The 22,392-nt window shown below is 42.8% G+C and overlaps 3 protein-coding genes across 7 annotated transcripts in view; 1 reads left to right on the top strand and 2 right to left on the bottom strand.

Annotated features, from left to right (window-relative positions):
• TECPR2 (tectonin beta-propeller repeat containing 2) overlaps positions 1-2,021 on the bottom strand; it is a 42,995-nt gene extending 40,974 nt beyond the window's left edge. For 2 of the 3 annotated variants that reach the window (XM_066188835.1, XM_066188834.1), the window contains exons 1-2: positions 1,943-2,020; positions 163-311 (exon numbers count right to left, since the gene is read on the bottom strand). The gene's annotated coding sequence lies outside the window, so the exon portion shown is untranslated. Of the gene's footprint in view, positions 1-162; positions 312-1,942 lie in introns of all 3 variants that reach the window. The other variant, XM_066188833.1, reaches the window with a different exon arrangement.
• Positions 2,022-2,035: 14 nt separating this feature from the next.
• CINP (cyclin dependent kinase 2 interacting protein) lies at positions 2,036-19,789 on the top strand. 3 transcript variants are annotated; one of them, XR_010721951.1, is made up of 6 exons: positions 2,036-2,109; positions 3,314-3,482; positions 4,707-4,833; positions 6,382-6,511; positions 7,975-8,238; positions 19,755-19,789. XR_010721951.1 is itself a non-coding variant. In XM_066188837.1 (5 exons), exons 1-5 carry the CDS (start codon positions 2,103-2,105, stop codon positions 8,175-8,177), a joined length of 636 nt encoding a protein of 211 aa, XP_066044934.1. In that variant the 5' UTR covers positions 2,036-2,102; the 3' UTR covers positions 8,178-8,538. The 3 variants fall into 3 exon arrangements, 2 of the variants coding, with proteins under 2 accessions (XP_066044934.1, XP_066044936.1); XM_066188837.1 differs by lacking the exon at positions 19,755-19,789 and having other exon boundaries at positions 7,975-8,538; XM_066188839.1 differs by lacking the exons at positions 2,036-2,109; positions 19,755-19,789 and adding an exon at positions 2,379-2,777 and having other exon boundaries at positions 7,975-8,538.
• Positions 10,605-21,540, bottom strand: ZNF839 (zinc finger protein 839). Its single transcript, XM_066188836.1, has 8 exons — positions 21,019-21,540; positions 19,248-20,153; positions 17,235-17,480; positions 16,408-16,500; positions 15,903-16,055; positions 14,691-14,831; positions 13,889-14,027; positions 10,605-12,264 (listed from the first exon to the last, which is right to left on the bottom strand). The coding sequence occupies exons 1-8, from the start codon at positions 21,538-21,540 to the stop codon at positions 11,312-11,314; spliced, it is 3,153 nt and encodes a 1,050-aa protein (XP_066044933.1). The 3' UTR covers positions 10,605-11,311.
• Between the last annotated feature and the right edge of the window lie 852 nt (positions 21,541-22,392).

Below are 22,392 nucleotides of genomic sequence, written 5' to 3'. Positions count from 1 at the left end.
TCTACAAGACCTCCCATATGGCCTGTACATTCAAAACAACTGCACAAATGCCACAATTCTTTGCTTTTGAGCCTAAAATCTTTAAAATCCCTCTAATGACAGTTGTGTATCACATGTAGTCTGTAACAGCTTTAAGGATTAATTGTTATCTGTTTTTCCTACCTCATTAATCAAAGGCCAAAAGCGGATCTAATTTATTTTCTCAGGCAGATTTCGGAACTGGATGCATGTGTTCAGTCTGTGTCAGCCACAGTTACTCTGAAGCACAAAACAGTCGTACAGGGCAAATCAGCTTGTGCTAAGCAGCTGTCCTGCAGCGGAGATAAAGTGGGGAAAAACACCACATCAAAAACAATCACCAGAGTCCTTCCTTCTCAACTCTCAGACTTCACAAGTTCTTAAATACTGCATTCAAGGCCATGCTTTGAAAAACAGCTTTTTCGATTTTTTTTCCTGTCTCGGAAACAGGAATAAGGCTCAACGCTGCCTAACAGAGACAACTAAACTGCGAGATAATCTTGTGGTTCAGCAGACAGGCAGTGGCTAAAGGTTCAGTGCCAGGATATGCCACAGATAGACTGCAGGAAACTAAAGCTGTCACTGCTTTTCTTTGAGCCCAAGGGTCCCGTTTATACTAAAAGGACAACAGCTCCATTTTTTTTTTTAATCTTTGACATTAAAACTTACAATTAAGTTCTTCAGAGCACAGACAAACTACCGTATGACCACAGCTGAACACAACAGTCTCTGTTCTCCGCTAGAGCCTGCCAACCAAAAAGCAAAGCAGTTTTCTTTCCTAATACTTCTCACACATTCAGCCCAGAGCGGGCTATCCCACTGTCACATCTCCAGAGCTTTTCACGGCACAAGGCTGCCAAGCAGGGCAGAGAACACAAACACACACCCTGCCAAAGGAGCTCTGCTTTCACGTGTCCTGCACACAGGCAAATGACCAGCTAGCACACAGGTCATGGTTACCTGATTAACAAACGCTTGGCTTTATACAAATCATGAAATGTTGCGTTTTCAGCTCAAAAGACGTTTGGGGTATTTTTTCTCTATGACATAATAAAAAATAAATAACAGAACAACAACTCTAGATGAAAGAGGTGGAAAGGGTAGAAAAGGGGAACCTACAGCCACTGCGCATCCTTAAAGGGATGGGAAAACTCAGCTGGAAACATGCTGATGGTCTTGTGACGCCCTATGAAACCTTCACAGAATCCTAGATCAGTTTGGGTTGGAAGGAACCCGCAAGATCATCCAGTTCCAACCCTCCTGCCATGGGCAGGGACACCTTCCACCAGACCAGACTGCTCTGAGCCCCATCCAAGCTCGCCATTAACGCTTCCAAGGATGGAGTATCCATAGCTTCTCCAGGCAACCTGTTTCACCACCTCGCCACTGTCACAACGAAGAATTTAATCCCAGTATCTAACATAAACCTGCCCTTCTTTCACTTTGAAGTCATTCCCCGTTGTCTTAACATCTCTTCCTCAAATGTATTTCTTAAAACGCATCCTACTGAAACATACTCAGCTGTTTCAAACCGCTCCTCTCCAACAGGTGCCTCCTGGCACCCGTGTGGCTGCAGCCCCCGCCAGAGAAGGAGAGACCCAGCGGCTCCCGGCCGGACACCCACGGGGCTGCCTCGCCTTCCCGCCGGCTTTACCTCGGCTTATGCCGGATTTACCGGCCAGACCCAGAGCCCCGCCACGGGGAAGGCGAGGCAGCCCCTCCAGCCGCTCCGCGGGCGGCAACAGGCGCCGAGCCGCCGCCGGAGCCCGCCCCGAGCCCCCTGACCGAGCGCTGCCCGCGCCCCGGGAGCCGGCCCGGAGCGCCGCCCGCGGCAGGCCCCGCTGGCGGCGCCCGGGGAGGGGAGCGGGAGCGGGCCGGCCCTGAGGGGTCCCCCCCGGCTCCGCGGGGACGCCGCTGCACTCACCGCTCCGGGACGCGGGCGGCGGCTCAGGGAGGGCGGCAGGGAGCGGCGTCGCCGAGCCCCGAGGCGGCGGAGCGGCGGCGGCCCCGGTGCCTGCGCCGCTCAGGGGCCGGGCTGGGCGGGGCCGGACGTGAGCGAACTTCCGCGGGGCGGCGGGGCCGCCATGGCGGGTGAGTGAGGGAGGGAGCCGGAGGGAGCGGACGGGGGAGCAGCCAGAGGCGGGGTCCCGGCGTTTTCTCAGCAAACGAACGAGGTTTAATATGCCCGTGGTGCTCTGCCAGCCCACCGGGCAACGTGTCCAGCAGCTGGCTCATGCCGCGGGTGGAGTAGTGCCCCCCCCGGCGCCCCCGTGTGTTTTACCACATCTCTGTATCAATATCTAAAGGGTGGGTGTCAAGAGAATTGAGCCAGGCTCTTCTCGGTGGTGCCAACCAGCCTGACAAGAGGCAACGGGCAGAGACTGATGCACGGGAAGGTCCACTTGAACATGAAGAAGAACTTCCTTACTATGCAGTGACCGAGCCCTGAAACAGACGAGCCAGAGAGGTTGTGGAGTCTAATTCACTGGAAATATCCGAGAACCGTCTGTACGCAATCCTGTGCCATGTGCTCTGGGATGGCCCTGCTTGAGCAGGAGGGTTGGACCAGCTGACCCACTGCGGCCCTTCCCAATCTGACCCGTTCTATGATTTTGCGTGGACTTTACATCTTTTGATGCGATGAACTCTCTTCAGGCATCTGTGTGGATATAAGTTGAAGCCGGCAAACATTCAGGCAGGGCGTTTGGCTTGGCTTTGAGCCCTGCTTTGGCTGCCAGGGCAGGGCCTGAGGTGCAAAGGTGGGGCTGCTTTGTGTGATCAGAGGGCGTGCAGTGGGTTCTTGGAGCTGTCTGCCCCCAAAGGAGACACCATGAAACGAGGGCTTTGTAAAGCACCCACCACCTTCAGCAGGACCCAGCCTTTCCCCAAACTCTTGCGGCTCATGTGTTGCTGTGAATTAATTCTGGCGTTCATGGCGTGAGCACTGCGTGCATGCACAGTGATTGCTGCCATGATTTCTCTCTGTCATGCACTGCGTTACCATCTGACTGTCATCTGATGTCAGAAGACTGCTAGATCTGCCAGCACTACAAAGCCACTGCTGTCCGTGCTGCAACTTCACGTCTCAGAATGTCCCTGCATTTGATGGTTTTCTTGCATATAGCAGTAGATGAGGAATTAGATTTCGTGACCAAAGACAGTTAATGTAAATTTCATTTTACTTTAATCTGTATTTACCAGGAAAGCAAGGAAGTCCTTCACACAAATAGCTGCTGGACACTGATTTGTTTCTGTGTGTTTTAAATGGCCTCAATATCTTTATTGTCTCATACAGCAATAAGTCCTGCTGATAGTACTCCAAGAAGACCTGTTTTATCTGTCAGTGCAAGAAAAATTAAAGATAATGCAGCAGACTGGCATAATTTAATGATGAAATGGGAGAAACTGAATGATAATGGATTTACTACAGCAAACAAAATAGTCAACATGAGGATCAGTGAGCAGTAAGTATGCTAATACACACGAATAAAGATAGCATAAAGATTGCTTTTATTGAGAGATTAATCTGCTTTCTTCACTAGAAAGGAGTGGGAAGATGGGAAAAGAACATGTCAGAGTGGATAAGCTAGCTCTTAGATCAAACTCAGCAGTTGCATTTTTTGGTTACATAAATGATTTACTTTCAAATAATGTCTCATATAGTAATGATATTTGTAAGAAATGGGAAATGTTTCTTTTACATAGTCAAAGCTAACATATTTTAAATATAATGTACCAAGGTAAAATCTAATTCTATAAATCTCAGCCCATGTGAGTTCCCTTATTCTCTTGCATATTTTACAGTGAGGTGTAAAAAACTCAAGTCAAAAGTTCAGGAGATTTTAAGAAAGAATCAGAGATTTGTACAGACAAAAAGTTTTAATGGTGATGATTTAAAACAAAACCAACAAAGAACCAACAGAAATACCAGACCACAACCACCATAAACCCCCCCCCTAAAAAAAAACCCCAAATAACAAACAAACAAAAAACCCACAGCAAAACAGAAAAAAATCCCCCCCTTTGGTAGAGCTTTTATTTTCATGCTGTAATGAAAAACCTTAACTAACAGGGCTTTGAGCAGCTTCTCCAGAGTCCTGACAGCTGAAGAGGGTTTGTCTGACAAGGTTCTGACAGGTACAAGCTGAGGAATATTTTACTGTAATGGTGCCAGATGTTGCTTTTGCTCTTTAGCAGCTCTCTCTCTCACGTCTAAGTTTGCAGCTAGTGTGGGAAAATCTGCCAGACAGGGCGGGTGTCTGTACACTGGCTGCTCTGGGGTCACAAATAAATGACTTGGATTAAATTTGCACAAAGGTGAGTTTGTGGTGAGGCACCAGATTGTCCTGTGGAGCAGCTGAAGCCTGGGTGTACCTTGTCCATGATGAGAGAACAACCTCCAGCACAGAGGCAAGGTAAAGAGGGGAAGAGTGTTATCTTAACACCTGTAAACGTTTTCTCAAGCACATGTTCTAAGGCAGAGTAGTTCTGTTTTTCTCTGAAGATTATGGTACTAGCCCCATTTGCTCACATGGCCAGGTATGCTTTTTGCTATTTTTATGTAGGAATTCTCATGAACAGCCTGTGAGTGAAATATTTTGTAGGATCAGAGCACAAGGATTTTAAATCTGCACTGCTCAAGTGAACCTATATGTAGTTGTTTACGCTACCTCATGTTTCTGTTTTAGATTTCAAGACAACAGACTGGAGATAGCGTGTGATAACAATGGCACAGAACCTGAAAAGCCAACCCGAAAATACAATGAAGAGCTGGACAATTGCTGTGCAGAATTACTTGAGACCTTAAAGCATATGGTAATACTCATTTTTCAGACTTAGTCAATAGGAATCAATTCCAAGTGTGCTCAAGTAACAAGGAAATGTCCTGAAATATTTATTGTAGACAGAAAATTGGGATTTTCATTCAGAGTTCTTTGGCTTCAAACCTAAATGACTATAAATCCAGAGTGCACCCTTTATTTGATTGATTGGTAAATTTGAAAGTTGGTTTTGCATCTTCTGTCAGCTTATAGTTCTACTTCCCCTTTATAAAGTGATCTGGAAACAAATCATACAAAGAATGCATTCCAAAGCTGCACCTGTTTTCTGTTTCTCATCCTGGATATTCCCTCTGTTTAGAACAAAAGAAACAGCAAAGCATAAAGCAGTGCTTTACCTGCCATCATATCCTTGCAGCTGTCTTTGATCAGACATAATGTAGTCATATTTTTAGCCTGCCTACCTGTATTTGCTGTGCAGATCTCCTTCTCTGGAGAGTGGAGTAGGATAATTATTATGTAACTCACCTTTTTTTTCTGGATACCTTGCTAGGAATTAATGTCACCTGTCAGTTTGACAGGAAGCAAACAATTCTTTTCTGCCAGATACTGTAATTTAAAATTCTTATTAAAAAAAAAACAACAAAACTTTTACAGCCTTTTGCCAAAGTGGAGACCCATTAAAATGATGGTAGATCTGTTTCTTAATATAGACAGGATGCAGTCCTCAAGTATTTAGGAAAAGCAGGAAACTGGCTAGATTTCCCTCAGATTTTGTTCTGTGGGGAAAATGTGTGGGGATTTTCTTTTCTTTTTTTTTTTTCCTTGATGTACTTTTGTATTCAGACTACAAATGCATTGATAAAAGTTTTTTCTCTTCCTGAGTAACAGGAATCTAAGCAGTCATTGTTAGATTGGTTACTAAACATAGCTATGACCTAATTTAGTTTTCATTCCTTAGGAGTTTATATGAGCTTATAGGTTCATAGATGTATCTGTGGTTTAGCTGCTTGATGTAAAGCTACTGCCTGCAAGCTTCGTTTTGGTGTAAATATTCATACCCAAATGCACAAAGTCAGATGAACATGAAGGAAGTGGATGGAATGACCTAATTTTTGAAGCAAGCTGCTAGATCAGCCTAGAAATATTGTCAGTAGTAGCTTGAGCTGCTTTTCTCACCTGCTGCTGATCTTTTGAAATATAAGTCATCTCGATATGGTAATGTAAGAAAATATCTTGACGGGGCTTGTGCTATACCAGTGTGATGTTTTTCCCCACTGCTAAATTGCTATAGGAAAAACTAGGGAGGTAAAAAAATGAGAGGGCTTTAGTATATTTCTACATGTAAAAACAAAAGAATGTCCAAAACAGAGTCATAGTTGCAGTGTACAAAATTTCAGGGTATCTCATATTAAGTCTTTATATAGATTCCAGTTTTGATTCCTGTCTGGAGTTAAAAAATGTGAGTTAGAAATGTTAATATTAAATAGCCTTCATAAATAGCGCGTTTTTAAAAAATGCTCAAGATTATAGTAACCTAAGGTTACTGAGATATTGATTAATGTTCCATGTTCATCATTTTCAGACAAAAATACAACTGAAAATGGAAAAGCTTACTTCAACTACTAAAGCAATCTGTGACTTGGAAACATTCCACCACGGAGCTGGGAATTGCACAGCACCCTTCTTTCATACATGGCCCACACCATACTTCTGTAAGTAAAATATTGATTATCCTAGCTAATTACATTGTGTCATCAGTGTCATCTAATTTATGACTGAAAAATAAGCCCTCTTATGTGGATGTCTTGCCTGAGAGGGAGAGAGTGCTGTCTCCTTTACAATTGACTAATCAATAAACACATGAATGCACCACTTGGTTTAGGGTTACTGCTGATGACTGCCAAGCATTGTCTGACATGCAACAATTACAGCATAGAACTCAATTTGTCAGCAGCTTGCAGTGTCCAAGCTGCAACAGCAACAGCCTCTGCAGGCAGAGTTGTATTTGCAACGTGCTGGTGTTAAGCTGCAGGCTTAACTACTTGACTTATTACTTGACACTGAAATTAAATCCTTGAATGCAAAAGAGCAAGCTATACCTCAGTTAATTCTCAAGCAGCCAAAGAAAAATACCTCTGATCTCAGTGTCAATCAAAACAAGAAATGTTACACTCTACTGTTAATATTAATTCATTTAGTGTTCACTTGATGGCAAAAGGTACTGCCTCCCAACTGGTATTACCCCAGTTTTAAAACTGTCTGAATTCAAGAGAAGCCTGATTGCATGCAAACCAGCTGCCTTCTTTGTGAAAATCATACCTCTGTGAAGCTCTGCTTCTTACTTCACTACCACAGTTTAGCAGGAATCTAATGTATTAGTTTCTGTCAGTTTAAAAGAATAAGAATGACAAAGACAACTGCTGTCAAAACACCCATTGTGACTGAATCATTTAGTGATGCTGTCTACTCCATGAAAGACTAAATCCTTCTGAAGGCTGTGATAGTTCAGGCTAAATTAGAAGCACAAGAATCAGTCTCTCTTAAAAAAATACTTTGTGTGGTCATTTTTTAGCAATTAAAACAATGAAAGACTACAGATGCATTTTAACCCCCCTACCAGTTTTACTAAGATAACTAGTAACAGTTTTTACAAGAAACACTTCAGTTTTGGTCTGTTGGGGTTTTTTACTATTGTTTTTCACTATTGGTATTACTCATTGGTGATCATGCATTGCTGAAGTGCATCACAGCACGTGAGGTCATCCTTAAGATTAGCTAAAATCAAGAACCACTCTAAAATGTGAAGCTTATGTTGCAGGATAGCATTACCAGATTTTAGAATCTGTTTAGAATCTGTTATTTGAGGAACAGCTGTAACTGATAATTTTACGTGGATCCTGAGAACCAGCACCACTGCTTATTCTATAATTAAATGTGGACTCATGTCAAAATCAGCCGTGTGTAAAACACATCCCAAAGCTGAGGAAATGGTTTGGCATTTTATATTCTAATGTAAAAACAGCATTAATGCTCTAAGAAAAAGATGGCTAAATTTGGGGAATAGCTTATGTAAGGTAGGGGGTTTTTGTGATCCACATATTACAAGTATAATTTAGCTTTTAGAGAATTGCTGAAATGTCCTGGTCAATGTGCTTGGCTTTTCAATCCATTTCAGATGAGGTTTCTCTGAAGCTGTCTGAAATGTACAAGAAGGAGCTACAACTCAAGCAAACAATTGTACAAGACATTGCTCATTCTGCTGACCAGGATCTGATGATGGTGTATTTATCGTCGTGGCTGTACCAGCCTTACATTGAGAACAGCAGTATGCTGCTACTTGAAGCCATGCTGCTGGAAACAGGACACAGGCAGTGCTAGAATTCTAAAGGTTGGCTTCTAGTGATTCTTATATGAATTGGCAAATTGCAAGGCTTACCAAGTAAGTTGATTTTTTGTAAAACTTATTAAAAATATTTTTCTCTATTCATATTCCTTACTTTGCCTCAGCTGATACTCCTTTTTCTGCATGGGACAATCGAGTTTTGGTTGTTTTAATCTATTTTAAGGTCAACACAGAGGCTACAGGTAGGAGGCTAAGTCCTCCATAGTCAGAAAAAGGTAAGCACTGCTTGGTGGTCTGGGGAATCAATGCATATAGAAGCTACAGCAAAATATGTTACTTCCTCCCAAGTCTGGACAACCTAATAAAATACCTACATGGTCCCTTTTGCCATAGAAATTCAGCACTTCTTGATCTTTCATGGGCCTTTTTTTTTGCATGAATTAACAGGGCAAATGTTTTTTGTACTTGCTTTATAAGTGGAGAAAAGGAAAGCACAAAAAGAAGAATCCAAAAGAATCCACAGAGTTTGGTATGTGATTTTGAAATGCTGTTGCAGACAATAGTGTAAATTCTGGTTTGGTTTTGATTCTGGCGTTGTTGGATACATCACCTTCAAAAAGAGCGATCCAAGCCTGAACCAGCACCTAGGAAAGGCTTAGTACAACTCAGCATTCTACAGTCATTATATAATAAGGTCTTGTCCCTTTTAATTAATTTTAACTTTTTTTTTTTTTTTTAAGAGATGCTTCATGAAAGCCTCTGTTGAATAAAACAAAACCTGCTTTAGTCAAGGCTGTATCCCATCTTGTTTGCTCCCTGTCACAGGAGTCAGTGAGTTTTCCCTTGGGTCACTGTTACTGATGTCAAGTGGTTTTGGTTTGAAGGTGTGTCCATCCCCCTGTACTGATAGGAATACAGGGCCACTTATCTAATTAGCCCCAAGCTGAAACCTCGTAAGCTTAGTAAGGGAAATACATCAGTTTCCTGCAGTAACAGGACAGACAGACATGAACTGGAAAGTTTTCTTGAAATGTTGCTCTACTGAACAATGAGGTGGTTTCTGGCAGCTAGTAAGAGTTCTATTCTTAGCCCACAGCTCCAGCATCTAAAAAGAAGTTCTGCTGTAGCTCAAGGAGAATAAAGTTAGGAACAGCTTTGTTGGGTTTTGTTATTTTTTCAGTGGAAGTGTTCCACTTAGCTTAACAGCCACCTTAATTCATCTGAGCTGGGCCAGACCTGTGTCACTATGGAAACCTCCATACTTCAAAAATATTTTCCAAGGAGAAAAGACTGGCTCACATATAGAATTGTTCTTTTAGGATGAGAGTAGGTGTATTGTATTTCCCAGCATGTGCAAATTGATAGGGAAGGCAAAATTGAAGCAAGTTTTCATTTTCTGTACAGGTGGAAATTGTGGTTCTCATTTCTTAAGAGGAAAAAAGCTCTTCAGGAAGGGGTCTTCATATTCACAGACCCTCTTGCTTATTGACTGTTGTTGGGCATTAGAAGATTACTGCACAATCATTGCAGAGATGTTTTGTCTAAGCACTTGATTGTTATATTTGTAGCCCTCAAATATAATTTTCAAACATTCAGTACAAAAGAGTATGATAAAGAATTAATTGCTCACTGCAATCAAAGACTTTGAAAGACCAGCAGACATTTGCTTTGTATGCTACCTTCACTTACAAGATAGATCTGTATCCTCTGTCAATTACCACCTCCTAAAAAAAGAGGGAAAAAACCCAAAACAAATAATAACTCATTAATGTGGAGTATCCTTCACAGCTACTCATAAAAGGCAACATTTTGGGTAATCAAATTCATCTTCTACTTATGCAACCAAGAAAAAAAAAAAAAAACCAAAAAAGCCTAACCCAACTATGTTTAAAGGGACATAGTAAAGCAGTTTATTTAATCTGTAAATTGTATTCTGTTTAGATTCAATTTTAGTGTTTTTCTTCAGTAACAATACCTTGAAAAAAAAATCAGTGTTCATACTTGATTTAGGAACAACTCTGCTGTCCTTGGCAGATTTGTCCGATTGCCCCCAGTAGTTGCATCTATTCAGCAATGAGGTAACACACTTTTTAAGGATATGTTACCATTTTTCAGTAATACCTGCTCATTTAAGGCTGTTCTTTTTCACCTGCTAAACTTCTTGAAAGAAAAGACAGTGCCTTGGTCAAGATGCTGGTAAGAGGTCTCCACAAAAATATGATCCAAGGATCATATTGAAAGTATGACAGAAATTGAAGTAATTTGCCAGGTTTCCTCCCTGCCTAGAGCAACAGTCCCTTTGTATTATGATTAAACAGTACAAGGTAGTGTGGAGTTACTGGAAAGGTTGAAGGGTAGAACTGAAACCAGTCTAACAAAAATAGGCCATGACAGACTAAAGCAAAAAAAAAAGGATTTAGTACCTCATTAAGGAAAATTAGATCACTACTTAAGCACCTTCCCATTTATATCTATGTAACAGCAATTTTTAAAGGTGTGGCTGAACATTAGACAAGCAACTTAAATACACTTCCTACTGTTCAGTACAAATCAGATCTTGTTTGAGGCTATTTTTGTCTCGTAACTCAGTGAATGCTTATTTCAGTAAGGATCAGCTAGGCTGTCACATTGTTCCCAGAATGCACAAGCATGGATTATACTTAAACCTGCCCATTTTTCCAGGCAGATTTATGTACATCGAGTCTAGATGCTAATGAATATTCAAGATAGCTTTTAAAAAGTGCAATAACAGTGTTTTGTAATCTCAGTGACACAGAAAATGCACATTTTTAATATAGCTTTTATTTTACCCATATACAGCTTGCCAGTACACAGCACATCACTGCTGAACAGCAGTACAACTTACTGCATTTTCAGATGGCTAGAGAGAAAAGGAACTATGTAACAAAAGGGAACAGTGCAAGTTTTAGGGTTGACAAGATTTCCACTTTCCACCCATCCTCAACATATAAAGCAAATAGAACAATGTTAATTCTAGAATTTTTGGTTGCAATGCTGCTAGATTTATATAAACATAAATTATAAAAAGTACAGGTCATAGAAACAGTTTACAAATAAGTTAAATTTCAATTACCTCAGTATTCACATTAGAAAAATATACATTTTATTATCAGTCTTTTCCAGAAGAAAGCTTGTAAGGTTTTTTAATTTATGGCTCCAATTCACTTTGTGAGAGCAAAATATCTTCACTTTGGCCACCTGCTTCCATTGCCAGTAGTGCTTCCACTGTTTCCAAAGGTATCCCTTGGGGTGTGCGGATGTGCATTGTAGTACCATTGGAGTCAGTCACAATAACAATGCCTTCTGCCTGAGACAAAACAGCAGTGTCTGGATGAGACAAGATAAGCCCATCTGAAGTCTGAATAAAAATCTGTTCCTGTCCCTGAGACAAAAAATCATGGCTCTCATCAGAAATCTCAAAAGCTACAGTTTCATCTACAGTAACTGTATTTGCCAGCTCCTGTGCTTCCTCTGTCCCACAAGAATACTCACTCTGGTTTTTGAAAGCATTTTCCTGGTTCCCAGGAGCGGCCAGGGAGGCTCCCTGGACAGCGTTCTGGTGCGACTCAACCTGAGCACTGTGCGGGTAGTTCATTGGCACGACGTTTCCTGAAAAAACTTTTTCAAGTTCCCGCATCTCATCGGTCACACCGGCATTATGGAGCTGCTCAGAACGTTCTTTAATTGCAAAATCAGGGTTTTCTTCTTGCAGTTCACGGTATTTCTGACTGTGACCGTTCTCTTCAGTGGTTGGTAGGCTATGCCTGGCCACTGCCTGCTCTGACAGGGAGCTGAGGAGCTCGGGAGCTGCTGGTGCCCCCGGCCCAGCCGAGCCACCTGCTCCCACGGGCACCACGACCTCAGTGTGCAGCACAGCAGCTTCACCTGCCACATCTGGTCCCTGTATGCTCACAGGCTGGGGATATTCTATCCTCATTTCCACAGTTTGGGAGAAGGTACCTGAATTTTCACCATCCATTCTAACTCCTGAATCAGCAAGTGAATTGTGTTCCTCTGCTGTCTGTAATGTAGTTCCAGTTGAACAGCAAGTGATGCGCCTATCTTCTGAAAACAGGATTTCTCCATTTAATGGATTAAAACCTGAAAAGGGGAAAGAAGTATTATTTTGTTGGGCAATCTAATATTGCATGCCAAAAAAATTATTTTTCAGCAATAATTCTGGAGGAAAAGCTAGACTACTTCCCTGCTTTGCTTCCCCCAAATTAGCAAACCTGAAGCACCTTAAAGGAGTTTCATAGAACTTTCCAATGAGAAAGTCACTATAAAAATATTTAAGGAATTTTTGAATAGTGATATTTTATCAAGTATTTCTATATTAAGAGACCTTACATTAAGAGACAGCATTTTTCTGTTCATCCTGAAAACAACCTGGGCTGAAAAGCAAACTCAGTTTTCTTCTATCTGTCATGAAGCCAGTAACATTAAAAGATAAAGACTTTACCAGGCACAAACTTGTCAGCTGCTCATCCTCATCACTTTTAGTAAGTTGATGGAAGCATTTAAACTTCTGTTTAAATTTCTATTCCTAATCAAGCTCATCCTGGATTCATACATGCCATCAGGTTACTACATATTAGCCCTTTGCTAAGAGCCCAGCAGCACTTTTGTCCTGTGCCAGAAAAGGTAAAAACCACGAGAAATGCAGTGTTTTACCAGTTACTTGACCTGGACCTGACCTGGGTGCCAAACCCTGAAAAGTAGTTGAAGCTGGAGTAGAATGAGCTGTCAGTCTTTATTATTAAATGTCAAAAGAAGCAAGTAAGTTGGTTTGGTTTGGTTTGGGATTTTTTTGTTATGAAAGATGCCACTGCACAAAAAAAGGAGATCTAACACTGCAGAGAGGACTATTTTTAACATTTTGCACTGTAGACTAGCAAACACCCTACTAGCAGGTGCAAGCAAAACATAATTTTAAAAACTCATAGCCCAGAAGAAAATCATAGTGCAGCAAGAAGTAAGCATGATCATGCAGAGAGCCTTTCAAAGAAAGAAAATCTAAGGGAAGGAAACAAAAATAACCATTGACTGAAAGACATGCAAAGGGCAAAAGCAAAGCCACTTAGAGCAACACCAAAACAAGGTATTTACAAAGTGGATGGTACTGATAGACATATCTCACTAGAGATTTACTTTACTTTCACCGTTACCCTTCTAATCAGAAGGGCAGCAGGATGAAACATGAAGAAGGAATAAAAAGAAAGGCAACCACCTGAAGACTGTGGTGCAAAGTGGTGCCTCAATTCCAATACAAGATGTATTCCAATGATGGATGCAGGACAGCCTACACCAGCTCTCCCTTTCCCCCAGGTTCCACACAGCTCTGGTAATTCTGCTATTGTAGCTGGCTGAGGCCAAGAGGAAGGACATGCACTCTGCTTCCTCTGCTCTCTCACAGCTGACACAATGGTCATGCACTCAGAGGGACAGGACACGCAGGAAGCACACAGCAGAGGACAGTACTATGCCCATAAGTAGTATCAATAACTGGTTATCATGCATCCAGGATTGAGCTACTGCTGTCTGCATCATCTGTAACTTTTCCCTCCTCATGAGGCCTTTCCAGTTAAACAGCTGCTTTTGAAGGACCTGGGAAGCAAGTTAAGAAATGAAACTGTAAGATAAAAACCACAGTAGGTTGAAGAACAAAGATTTGTTCAGCTCCTCCATGAACAGAACAGAACTGGAAAATTTGAAGAGAGGTTACCATCTTTTTCAAACAGCGTACACAAATTCCCACTCTTTTCTTTCACTTCATCTTGACTGGCATAAGCATTATTCGCATTCTCTGTTACATCTTCTAACTTGGTCCTTTTGGCTGGTGGCAACAGTTCTTCCCCTGAGCTCTGTCAATAAAAGAGATGATTAACTGCTGCCCCTGTAGCAGTTGACAATACTGGAAAAGATAACTGTGGGAACATCATGGCAATGAGCTGATGATCCTTAAAAACAGGATTTACACTAAAGGTCTTCCTAAGAGGTAAGGATTTAAACACAGACCTCACACTTCGCCAAAACTCCAAGGGTACAAAACACAGCTCTCTGCTACAGCTATAAATAGACTGAAGCTCATCAACTGACTTGTCAGAAAGAAAGAAACTGTTTTCATGCCCCTCTACCCGCCACCAATTAGCAGAGCAACCACTTCTCCAATGTCTGAACCTGCTGTAGGTTAGGCCATTTCCTCTAACACAGGAATCTGTGGAGGCCCCAGTACCCAGCACCCCAACGATGTTCTTTTGTCCCTGTATTAAAGACCTGTAAGTCTTTGATACTCTGCCCTGAATGCTACCAACTGTCATCCCAAAGCAAATACTTGGTGCTAGTTCATGTGCCCTGCTATGATACCACAGCAGAGAGTACTTGCAGTATTTCTGAACACCACAAAAGCCTTACTTTAACATGACTCAGATAATACCAGCATGATTTTTAAAGGAATAATTATGCATGTTTTAAAAGTTCTAATTTGTCTCAGTGTCACTGTTGATCTTCACAAAGGTATTCCATACCTCAGCTAACCGTTTTTGTCCCAGTATGTCCACAGGCACTTGCTCACTAACCATTTTAATTACACATTGTGAATAAGAGCCTGCACCTTGCATCTTCTGTTCTCCACTGAGTATTTCTGTGATTCCTAGAGATTCAGCAACCTTCATAAACAGATATAAGGAAAAAAAGTAAAAGTTAGCCTCTCAGATCTGAATACATAAATGCTGCAATACAGGTTAGTTTTCTTAAAACTGAACTAGAACTACATGTCTAGCCTGACAATCACCTCAGCTCAGTGCAAGTATTTAGACTCCCATGTTTTCCACTAGCCTTCACACTGACACATGACCTTCATCTGAAGGTGACTGTTGACAGGCAAACTTGAAAGAATTATGGTTATATATAGAATCCAGGGACAGTTACTCAGAGCAGCGTTTAATAAAGATTATTGAGGCTCTCCATCCTATAAAAAACATTGAAGTCTTCCTGTTTAGAGTATCTCTGCATAGTTAAGGCTTTTCCCCCCTCCTCACATTCCATTCCTGTGCCTCCTCCTTAGCAGGCGTGCTACTATCCAGCTTCTCAAGGCTAGGTTGTTTTGGGGTTTGGTTTGGTCTTATTTTTCTTTTTTAAAGGGCATCATTCTATATTAAGAACGCACATGAACACAGAAGAGAAGCAAGAAAGAGGTTCCATCTGTCTTTCCAGATACAGCTCCATTAACAGTGAATCTGGAGTGACTGAAATATTAGTTTGCAATTTTATTAATGTAGTCACTACTTTTCACATTCATTATTTTGGCTGTGAACTGCATAGATGCATTCATTTTGCCCTCATTTTGCAATGAAATTACTTATCTCTTTAAATCAAGGTCACTCATTTTAAATATAGACACCCCCCCCCCTTCCTGATCAAACATCAGGTTGTACCTTTATAGGTGGTGAATGCTAAATAAACCTTGCAGTAACATGCAGCTTTGTACTACCCTAGATATGCAAGGCAGGTACCCACACTGCTAGAATTGGTTTTTATCTTTCTAGTGTATCCACTGACATAAACCAGAATTGTAGTTTTATTACGGATTTCTTTTTCTTCTTGGTAAGTTGTTGGACTTTTCACAATAATGTCTGTTTTTGCTAATTAAAAATCAGGTTTTCAAATAAGTTTACCTGCAAAGCATCTAAAATAAAGCAAGCAAACAAACCAATCATAGTTCTAGAGTGCTTTATTACCTTGGCATCTTTTACTTCAACAGGCTGTTGGCAATTCACAGAATCAGAGTTACTGAGGTGATCATAAGCCATTTTCTTTACCATGTTATGCAAATCTTCAAATTCTCTATAGACATCTGGAAAGTAAGCTTTGGCTGGATATCCTTTTTCCACCTAGGAATAGAAGAGGGGAATAAAAAAGGGCTTGTTTCTCCCTCCCTATACTTTAAAAAAAGATGAAATTAAGATCTGTCGATTTTGTTCTGTTCAACATTTTAAAATAGGAACATTCAAGTCAAAAGACTGTGCAATATTCAAAATGCCACTGAACCAGGCAGCAAAAAGCAAGGATTTGAGTTGAGATCTACCAGACTTTTGCCTTTGTAAGACTGAAGTGATGTGTAGAACATTTACATGCTGCATGACACTAATTTAGAAAATTCAATTATGTCTCTAAAGGAATATTTTTATGTATACTAACAGAGGTATCCCTAAAATAATTTAGTATTTTTACATAAAAACTCACCTTCATCAACAGAAATTCATACACTGTAACAAGCTTTGTAAGACGTGGGAGAGCCAGCTCCATTAAGTCTTCATTATCACATTGTTGTATTAGCTGTCAAAAGCCACAATGAGATTATTAGGAAAAAGCAGCCCACACGTTATGCACCCCATTTTCAGAACATAAAATATCACTACTTTTTTTTGAAAGATATGCTGTATGTTTAGGCAGCTTTAAGAATAGATGCACACTAACTCCAAAACGGGTAAGTTACAAAACCTCAGAATAGTTACTACTGCTGTACAGACAAAACTCAGTCCCACAAATGTTGCCAGTTCCTAGAAAGAACAGCAACCTCAGTAGCTTTAGTAGCCATAAAGGATCTACAACGCACAGAAAACAAAGAACAACTTGTGTTACTTGGATTCTAATCCCCATTCTATCCTCCCCCAAGACCTTCTTTGTGGGTTTGTTTTGGTTCTTGAGGGGTTTCTAATTATTATTTCTTTTACTGTGTTGGAGGAGATACATAGTAATAGCTAGGAATTTTCCTTCCCCAGAAAAAGGGTAGCAGGAATATATCTACATGTCAAAAGTCCTTTTCCAAACTGAGTTCACATTTTCCCTTTTTCCAATGTTCTGTTGGAAGTATTTTTTTCTTAAAAAACAATGTTTTCTTCTTAGAAGCCATCTAAGGCTTTCATCTTGTCCATACATAAGGATGTAAAAAGAAAGAAAATTTTTTTTGAAAACAATTCATTGAAAATAAGTGATTAAATAAAAAAGGGTGGGGGAGAAACAGGGCAGGGGAAAAACACTTGTGAAGTAATTTCAGAAGAGAACCATACCTCTTTTAACCTAGCTTTTCTTCTGAATACACTGTGTTCTGCTGACACACTACTAAGTGACTTTGAAGGGGACTGACCAGGTCTGCTAAGCCTTCCAGAACACCTGGATCTTCCACCCATCCTGGGGCGACCACGTCTCTTTGGTTGTCTGGGTCTTCCTTTTGGTCTTACAGGTCCCCGGTGTCCTGAACTGGTTTCATTTGGTTGTTCTGCCAGCAAGTGTCTGCTTTGCTCACACTCTGAAGCCTTAATTAAAAGGAGAAGTATTTAGTTACCATTTTAAACAGTTTTGAGGAAGACAGTTTTAGAATTAAGTTGTCATCTATGCAAACAATAAATAGCATATTTTAAAAAAAAAGCGAAGCTGGATACAAACATAACTTGCAAAGAAAGTTGTGGAATAAATCCAACACATTAGTAAGACTGCTACTTCTGCATCACATATATGCCACTATTTGCAAAGTTAGCATTTTTTGAACCACAAGATGTCATACAAAATAAGAAGATTAAATAAACATCATAAAAGAGGTGTTTTAAGTGGGTTAAATACATTTAATGTTTCTGAAGTAAAATATGTCCTCTTTAGATAAAGAGGTTATAGAAACAAAACTTAATTAGCAGTAAAACCTACTCAAAGAATAATTTGGGTTTCACTGTAACCATGTCAAAGCATGAAGACTTTTTAAGAAAGACAAAAACTCTGACACCATGAACACTGACAAGCCCAGTAAATAAATATCAAAACGTACTGCCCAGTTTCAAAACGTACTTTCCACATTTCAAAATCCTGTCCTCCCTAGGAACACAGCTAGGAAGCAGCTTCTGTTACAAGATCACACAGAAAGTCAAAGTGCCTTTTATATGTTTAAGTTAGAATCATTTCAGTGTAAAACTTTTTAACTGTTCAAAGCAGTGATTTCTTACTTAAGCAGCTTCCCTTCCAAGCTAAAATTTCTAAGAATGTTCCAGCATCTTTCAAGAAATGAGTATATAATAGTACTGAGGTACATCAGGCTTCTTTGCATCATCTGTCCATTTGCATCCCAACATTCAGTAACTCCCTACTATTCTACTGATTAGGAAAGCTCTATAAATGGCAAATTTATGTCAGTCCTATCCAGGGATTAAATTACTAAATTAGTTCTAAATTTGACATAGGACTAGGGGTTGAGCATGGGGATCTTGATTGGCTTCCTGTCTGTATCAAACAATTATAATAATTCAGAGAGCAGACTTCAGTATTCTGCAATTCTTTTTTTCCAGAGATGATAACTGAGTATAGAGGTTAAGGGAGGGTTTGTTTGCTACACTGGCACCTTAAGCTGTAAATTTTCACTTTCCTGAGAACAACTACAAAGACAAGTAATAAATGTGACACCCTTACATCTAAACAAGTACTTTTTCCTAGCTAGCAGCTGCATCAGCTCTTGCTGCAAAAAACATGTTAAGAGTCATTTCAATATTAAAAGAGAAACTTTTCTTTGAAGTGACCAGCTTAGAACATCACAGGAAAAAATTTGCAGCTGAGGCAGCTTCTACCCCAGAGACTGAAATTTCACCACTGTTTGGTGTACAGGGTTTCAAAGCCTCACTTTGAAAACCTGCTCTGTGAAAAGTTGCAGTTCACTGCTGTGTTCCAAATAAGAGATCTTTCTGCGATGACATTATTTTAGCAACAGAAAATGAGAGAGCAGATGATATGTTGCTTTCATGCCAAAGGCTGTAACTTATCCAAATGCAGAGAAGAATATCATTTATGCAGACAAGGTGAAAATTATGTCAGAAACCCAGTAAGAAATGAACACTCAAAGAACATTTAGTTGCAGGTGTCTTGTGCAAGAGTACTATTGCTACAGCACTGCAAGAGACAATTTGCTTTTTAAAGAACTTCAATGGGAAATTTGCCTAATGTAGTCTATCAGTGGATATTTCTGAGCAGTACAAGACTCTGCAGCTACAGAACTGCCATTCTACTTTCCACAGAAGTGACAGTTTTTGCAAGTAACACTTTACCTGTTCTCCAGCCTTTGAATCAACAGTTTCTTCCAGACTGGTAGCTAGTGCTTTTTCATGATTTAAAGTGACAGCAATTGAATCCACATGTGTTGGACTCATCATTTCCTCTTCCACAAATATAGTTCCATTAGGCTTATTTAGAGGTATTTTCTGAGGTGAAGACTCCAGCTGTCCATGGCCTGGGTTAAGTTTATAATGTCGTGCTAATCCTCCTTTTCCTATGTAGGATTTTTCACAAGTCTGACATTTAAATGTTTTGGGTTTCAGATTATAATTCGAAGAACTGAATAATGCATCCTTTCCCTTCACCTTTCCTTCTTCATCATCTTCTATACTTAGCTCAGAGTAGTCATCAGAATCAGACTGATGACCATCAGCCAGATCCTCCATTTTAATGAATTTATAATCTTTAGCTTTGTATTTCGGGGGGCGTGAAATCCGTCCAGAACGAGTTTTCACCTTCAAGGATTTCTTTAACTTGTCATCCTTTTGCTTTTTTTCAAGGCATGATGTACCTGCTGAACTGCCTGCAGCCACGGTGGGATTTGGAGACCTTGAAGCCGATGCTGTGGCACAAGCAGCCCTCTGTCCATTCACCATCTTAGATGGGGGAATCTTGTCCACAGACACTGAGCCATGAGGTGGTAAAGGCCTCTGCATAAGCAACTGAACCAGAGACTCAGAAGAACTGTGCAGGAATAGCTGCTGCTGCTCAGTTCCTGAAACAGGCTGTATCCTAATTATCTGGGGATTAATAATGCCAAGTCCTGGTATGCTAGAATTCCTACCAACTGGCTGACTCAGCGTTATAGTTTTGGGCTGGGTTGGTGCCAATGATGTCATTGGCCCTTCAGTTTCCTTCATCTGTCCTGGCTGAACTTGGACACAAATGGCTTCCAGCTGCTTTTGTGGAAAAAAGGAAGAGTTACAATTACACAAATACAGCATTAATAAATAAATACAGTATTTATCAAGATCATACACACATGCCCTTAAAGCAAAGCGTGAAGAAACTGCTGCACACCATTAGCTTTCCATTTTAATGCATCAAAGCACAGATTCCCTTCCTTCAAGGCATGGGTTTTCCTGCACATTTTCTGCTGTGACTGCTGTTCAAGTAAAGCACGTAAAGTTTGCTCTGAGGCCATGTCACAGCTTTGTTTTCTGCTAGCAGGCTTGGCTGGAATAGCAGAGTCAATGGCATCACCAAGGCACATTCATAACCTTCAGCAAAACCCACATGCGGGAAAACTACAGTCTGCAACACGACACAGGCCAAATGCCCAGTCCGGGACATACTGTAGTATGTGTTCAGTTCAGAAAAACTTTGTGGTGATGATTCACAGAATCAAATGTTCTTGTTCATCTCCCTTACAGTTTCTCTGCCTCAGTTCAAATCAAATACTTCACAACCCGCATCCCAATCGTGGGTTGAAAGCCCAGGAACCTGCAAGCAGCATGCGGTGACTTCCTCTGTATCACCACTTAACCACTACGAAACAGCTCTCCTAAGCTGTTCTTGGCTGCACGTGTTGTCAGACCAAAATACGGACCGCAGCAGCTATTAGCTACACTCAAGCACAGATTTTCCTAAACCACACTGAAAGCGCTGCCTTTGAGCTATGGGACTAGAGTCTACACCCAAGGGCAGGAATGACTGAGGAGAACAGGAAAAAAAAATTTATTTAAAAGTATTAAACCCGCCGGAGCCACGGCTTTCATCCCGACGGAGCGCCGCAACCTCCCTCCAGCCGAGCCCTCGGGTTACCTTGTGCGGGAGGAGGCGGGCGGCCGCCGCGGCCCTGCCCTGCTGCAGGGCGACCTGCTGGGCCACGCTCTGCAGCTGCCGGGCGGCGTTCTGCATGATGCCGCCCGCGGGGCAGGGCTGCGGCGGGGGCGCGGCGGCCGCCGCCGGCTTCAGCTGCTCCCGGGCCTTGCTCACTTGCTCGATGACCCGCCGGAGCTCGGCGGGGGCCAGCGGCGCGGCGGCGGGACGGGGCGGCGAGGGCGGCCCCGGGCTCTCCAGCAGCCCCGCGCCCTCCGCCGCGCTCCCGTCCGCCCGCAGGTACAGCACGGTGCCGCTCGCCGCCCCCGCGCCGGCTTCCAGGGCGGCCAAGCTCTGCACAAGCTCCTCCGTCACCGCCAGCAGCTCCGCGCCGCCGCCGCCGCCCTCCTCTCGCCCCGCCGCCGCCGCCCCGCCGGGGGGAGCCCCGCAGGTCCCGGGGGGCTCGTCCTCAGCGGGCGGAGGGGGCGGCAGCGCCCCGGCGCCCCCCGCCCCGGGAGCCGCCATCTTGGCAGGCGCGCGCGGGCGGGCGGGCGCCGCATCGGCGGCTCCCCCGGCGGTGTCGGCGGCGCGGGCGGCGCGCGGGGCACCGGCAGCGCGGCCAATGGCGCCCCCGGCAGCGCCCCCCCACCCCCCGGGGCGGGGCCGCCCGGCGCCGACGGCGGCTCGCGCGGGCAAAACCCGGCGGAGGTGCGCCCGGAGCTCCTGGCCCCGGGTGGGGCTGGAGGTGGGACCCGCGGGCGGGGTTACCGTGAGTTGGGTCTCTCCGCTGTTCGAGCTGTCTGGACCGAGTCTCAGGGAAAGTATGAGAGGGAAATTGAGCTCCTAGAGCGGGTACTGTGGAGGGCAACGGGGGATAGTTGCGGGACCGGAGCGTCTTTCTTACGGGGAAAGGATGAGGGAGTCGCGTCTTTCCAGCCTCGAGAAGAGACAACTTAGCGGGACCTCGTGTCTGTGTATAAATGTCTAAAGGACGTTGTGCCGAGGGAATCGATCCACGCTCTTCTCGGAGGTGCCAACCTCCAGGATACGAGACAACTGGCAGAAACCGATGCACAGAAAGTTCCACCTGAACATGCGGAAGAACTTAGCCGTGCAAGTTACCGAGCGCTGGAACAGGTTGCTCAGAGAGATTGTGGAGTCTCCCTCAGCTGGAGGCATCCCAGAACAGCCTGGACGCAGTCCTGTGCCGTGTGCTCTAGGACAAGTCTGCTTTAGCGGGGACGTTGGAGGAGTTATGGTCTCCTCCAACGTGCCCCATTCTGTGAATGAATGTGGCTCCGCCACTGGCTCTCACCGGGCGGGGTTTCGGGCGGGGGAGCGCGTGTCACGCGGGAAGGGCAACCCACCCACACGGCC

Source organism: Chamaea fasciata, unplaced genomic scaffold (genome assembly GCF_029207755.1).
Source record: "Chamaea fasciata isolate MVZ Bird 193981 ecotype frontalis unplaced genomic scaffold, bChaFas1.0.hap1 SCAF_7, whole genome shotgun sequence".
NCBI classification, from domain to species: Eukaryota; Metazoa; Chordata; class Aves; order Passeriformes; family Sylviidae; genus Chamaea; species Chamaea fasciata.
The sequence above is the reverse complement of the archived record's forward strand: the minus strand, read 5'-3'. Positions and strand labels throughout refer to the sequence as shown.

Coding starts and splice junctions, on each gene's coding strand:
- CINP (XM_066188837.1), top strand. Junction 3,483..4,706: donor AACATGAGGATCAGTGAGCA/GTAAGTATGCTA, acceptor TTTCTGTTTTAG/ATTTCAAGACAACAGACTGG. Junction 6,512..7,974: donor ATGGCCCACACCATACTTCT/GTAAGTAAAATA, acceptor AATCCATTTCAG/ATGAGGTTTCTCTGAAGCTG.
- ZNF839 (XM_066188836.1), bottom strand. CDS start 21,540: ATGGCGGCTCCCGGGGCGGGGGGCGCCGGGGCGCTGCCGCCCCCTCCG. Junction 20,154..21,018: donor CCCGCCTCCTCCCGCACAAG/GTAACCCGAGGG, acceptor TTTCCACAAAAG/CAGCTGGAAGCCATTTGTGT. Junction 16,056..16,407: donor ATGAATTTCTGTTGATGAAG/GTGAGTTTTTAT, acceptor TTCTATTCCTAG/GTGGAAAAAGGATATCCAGC.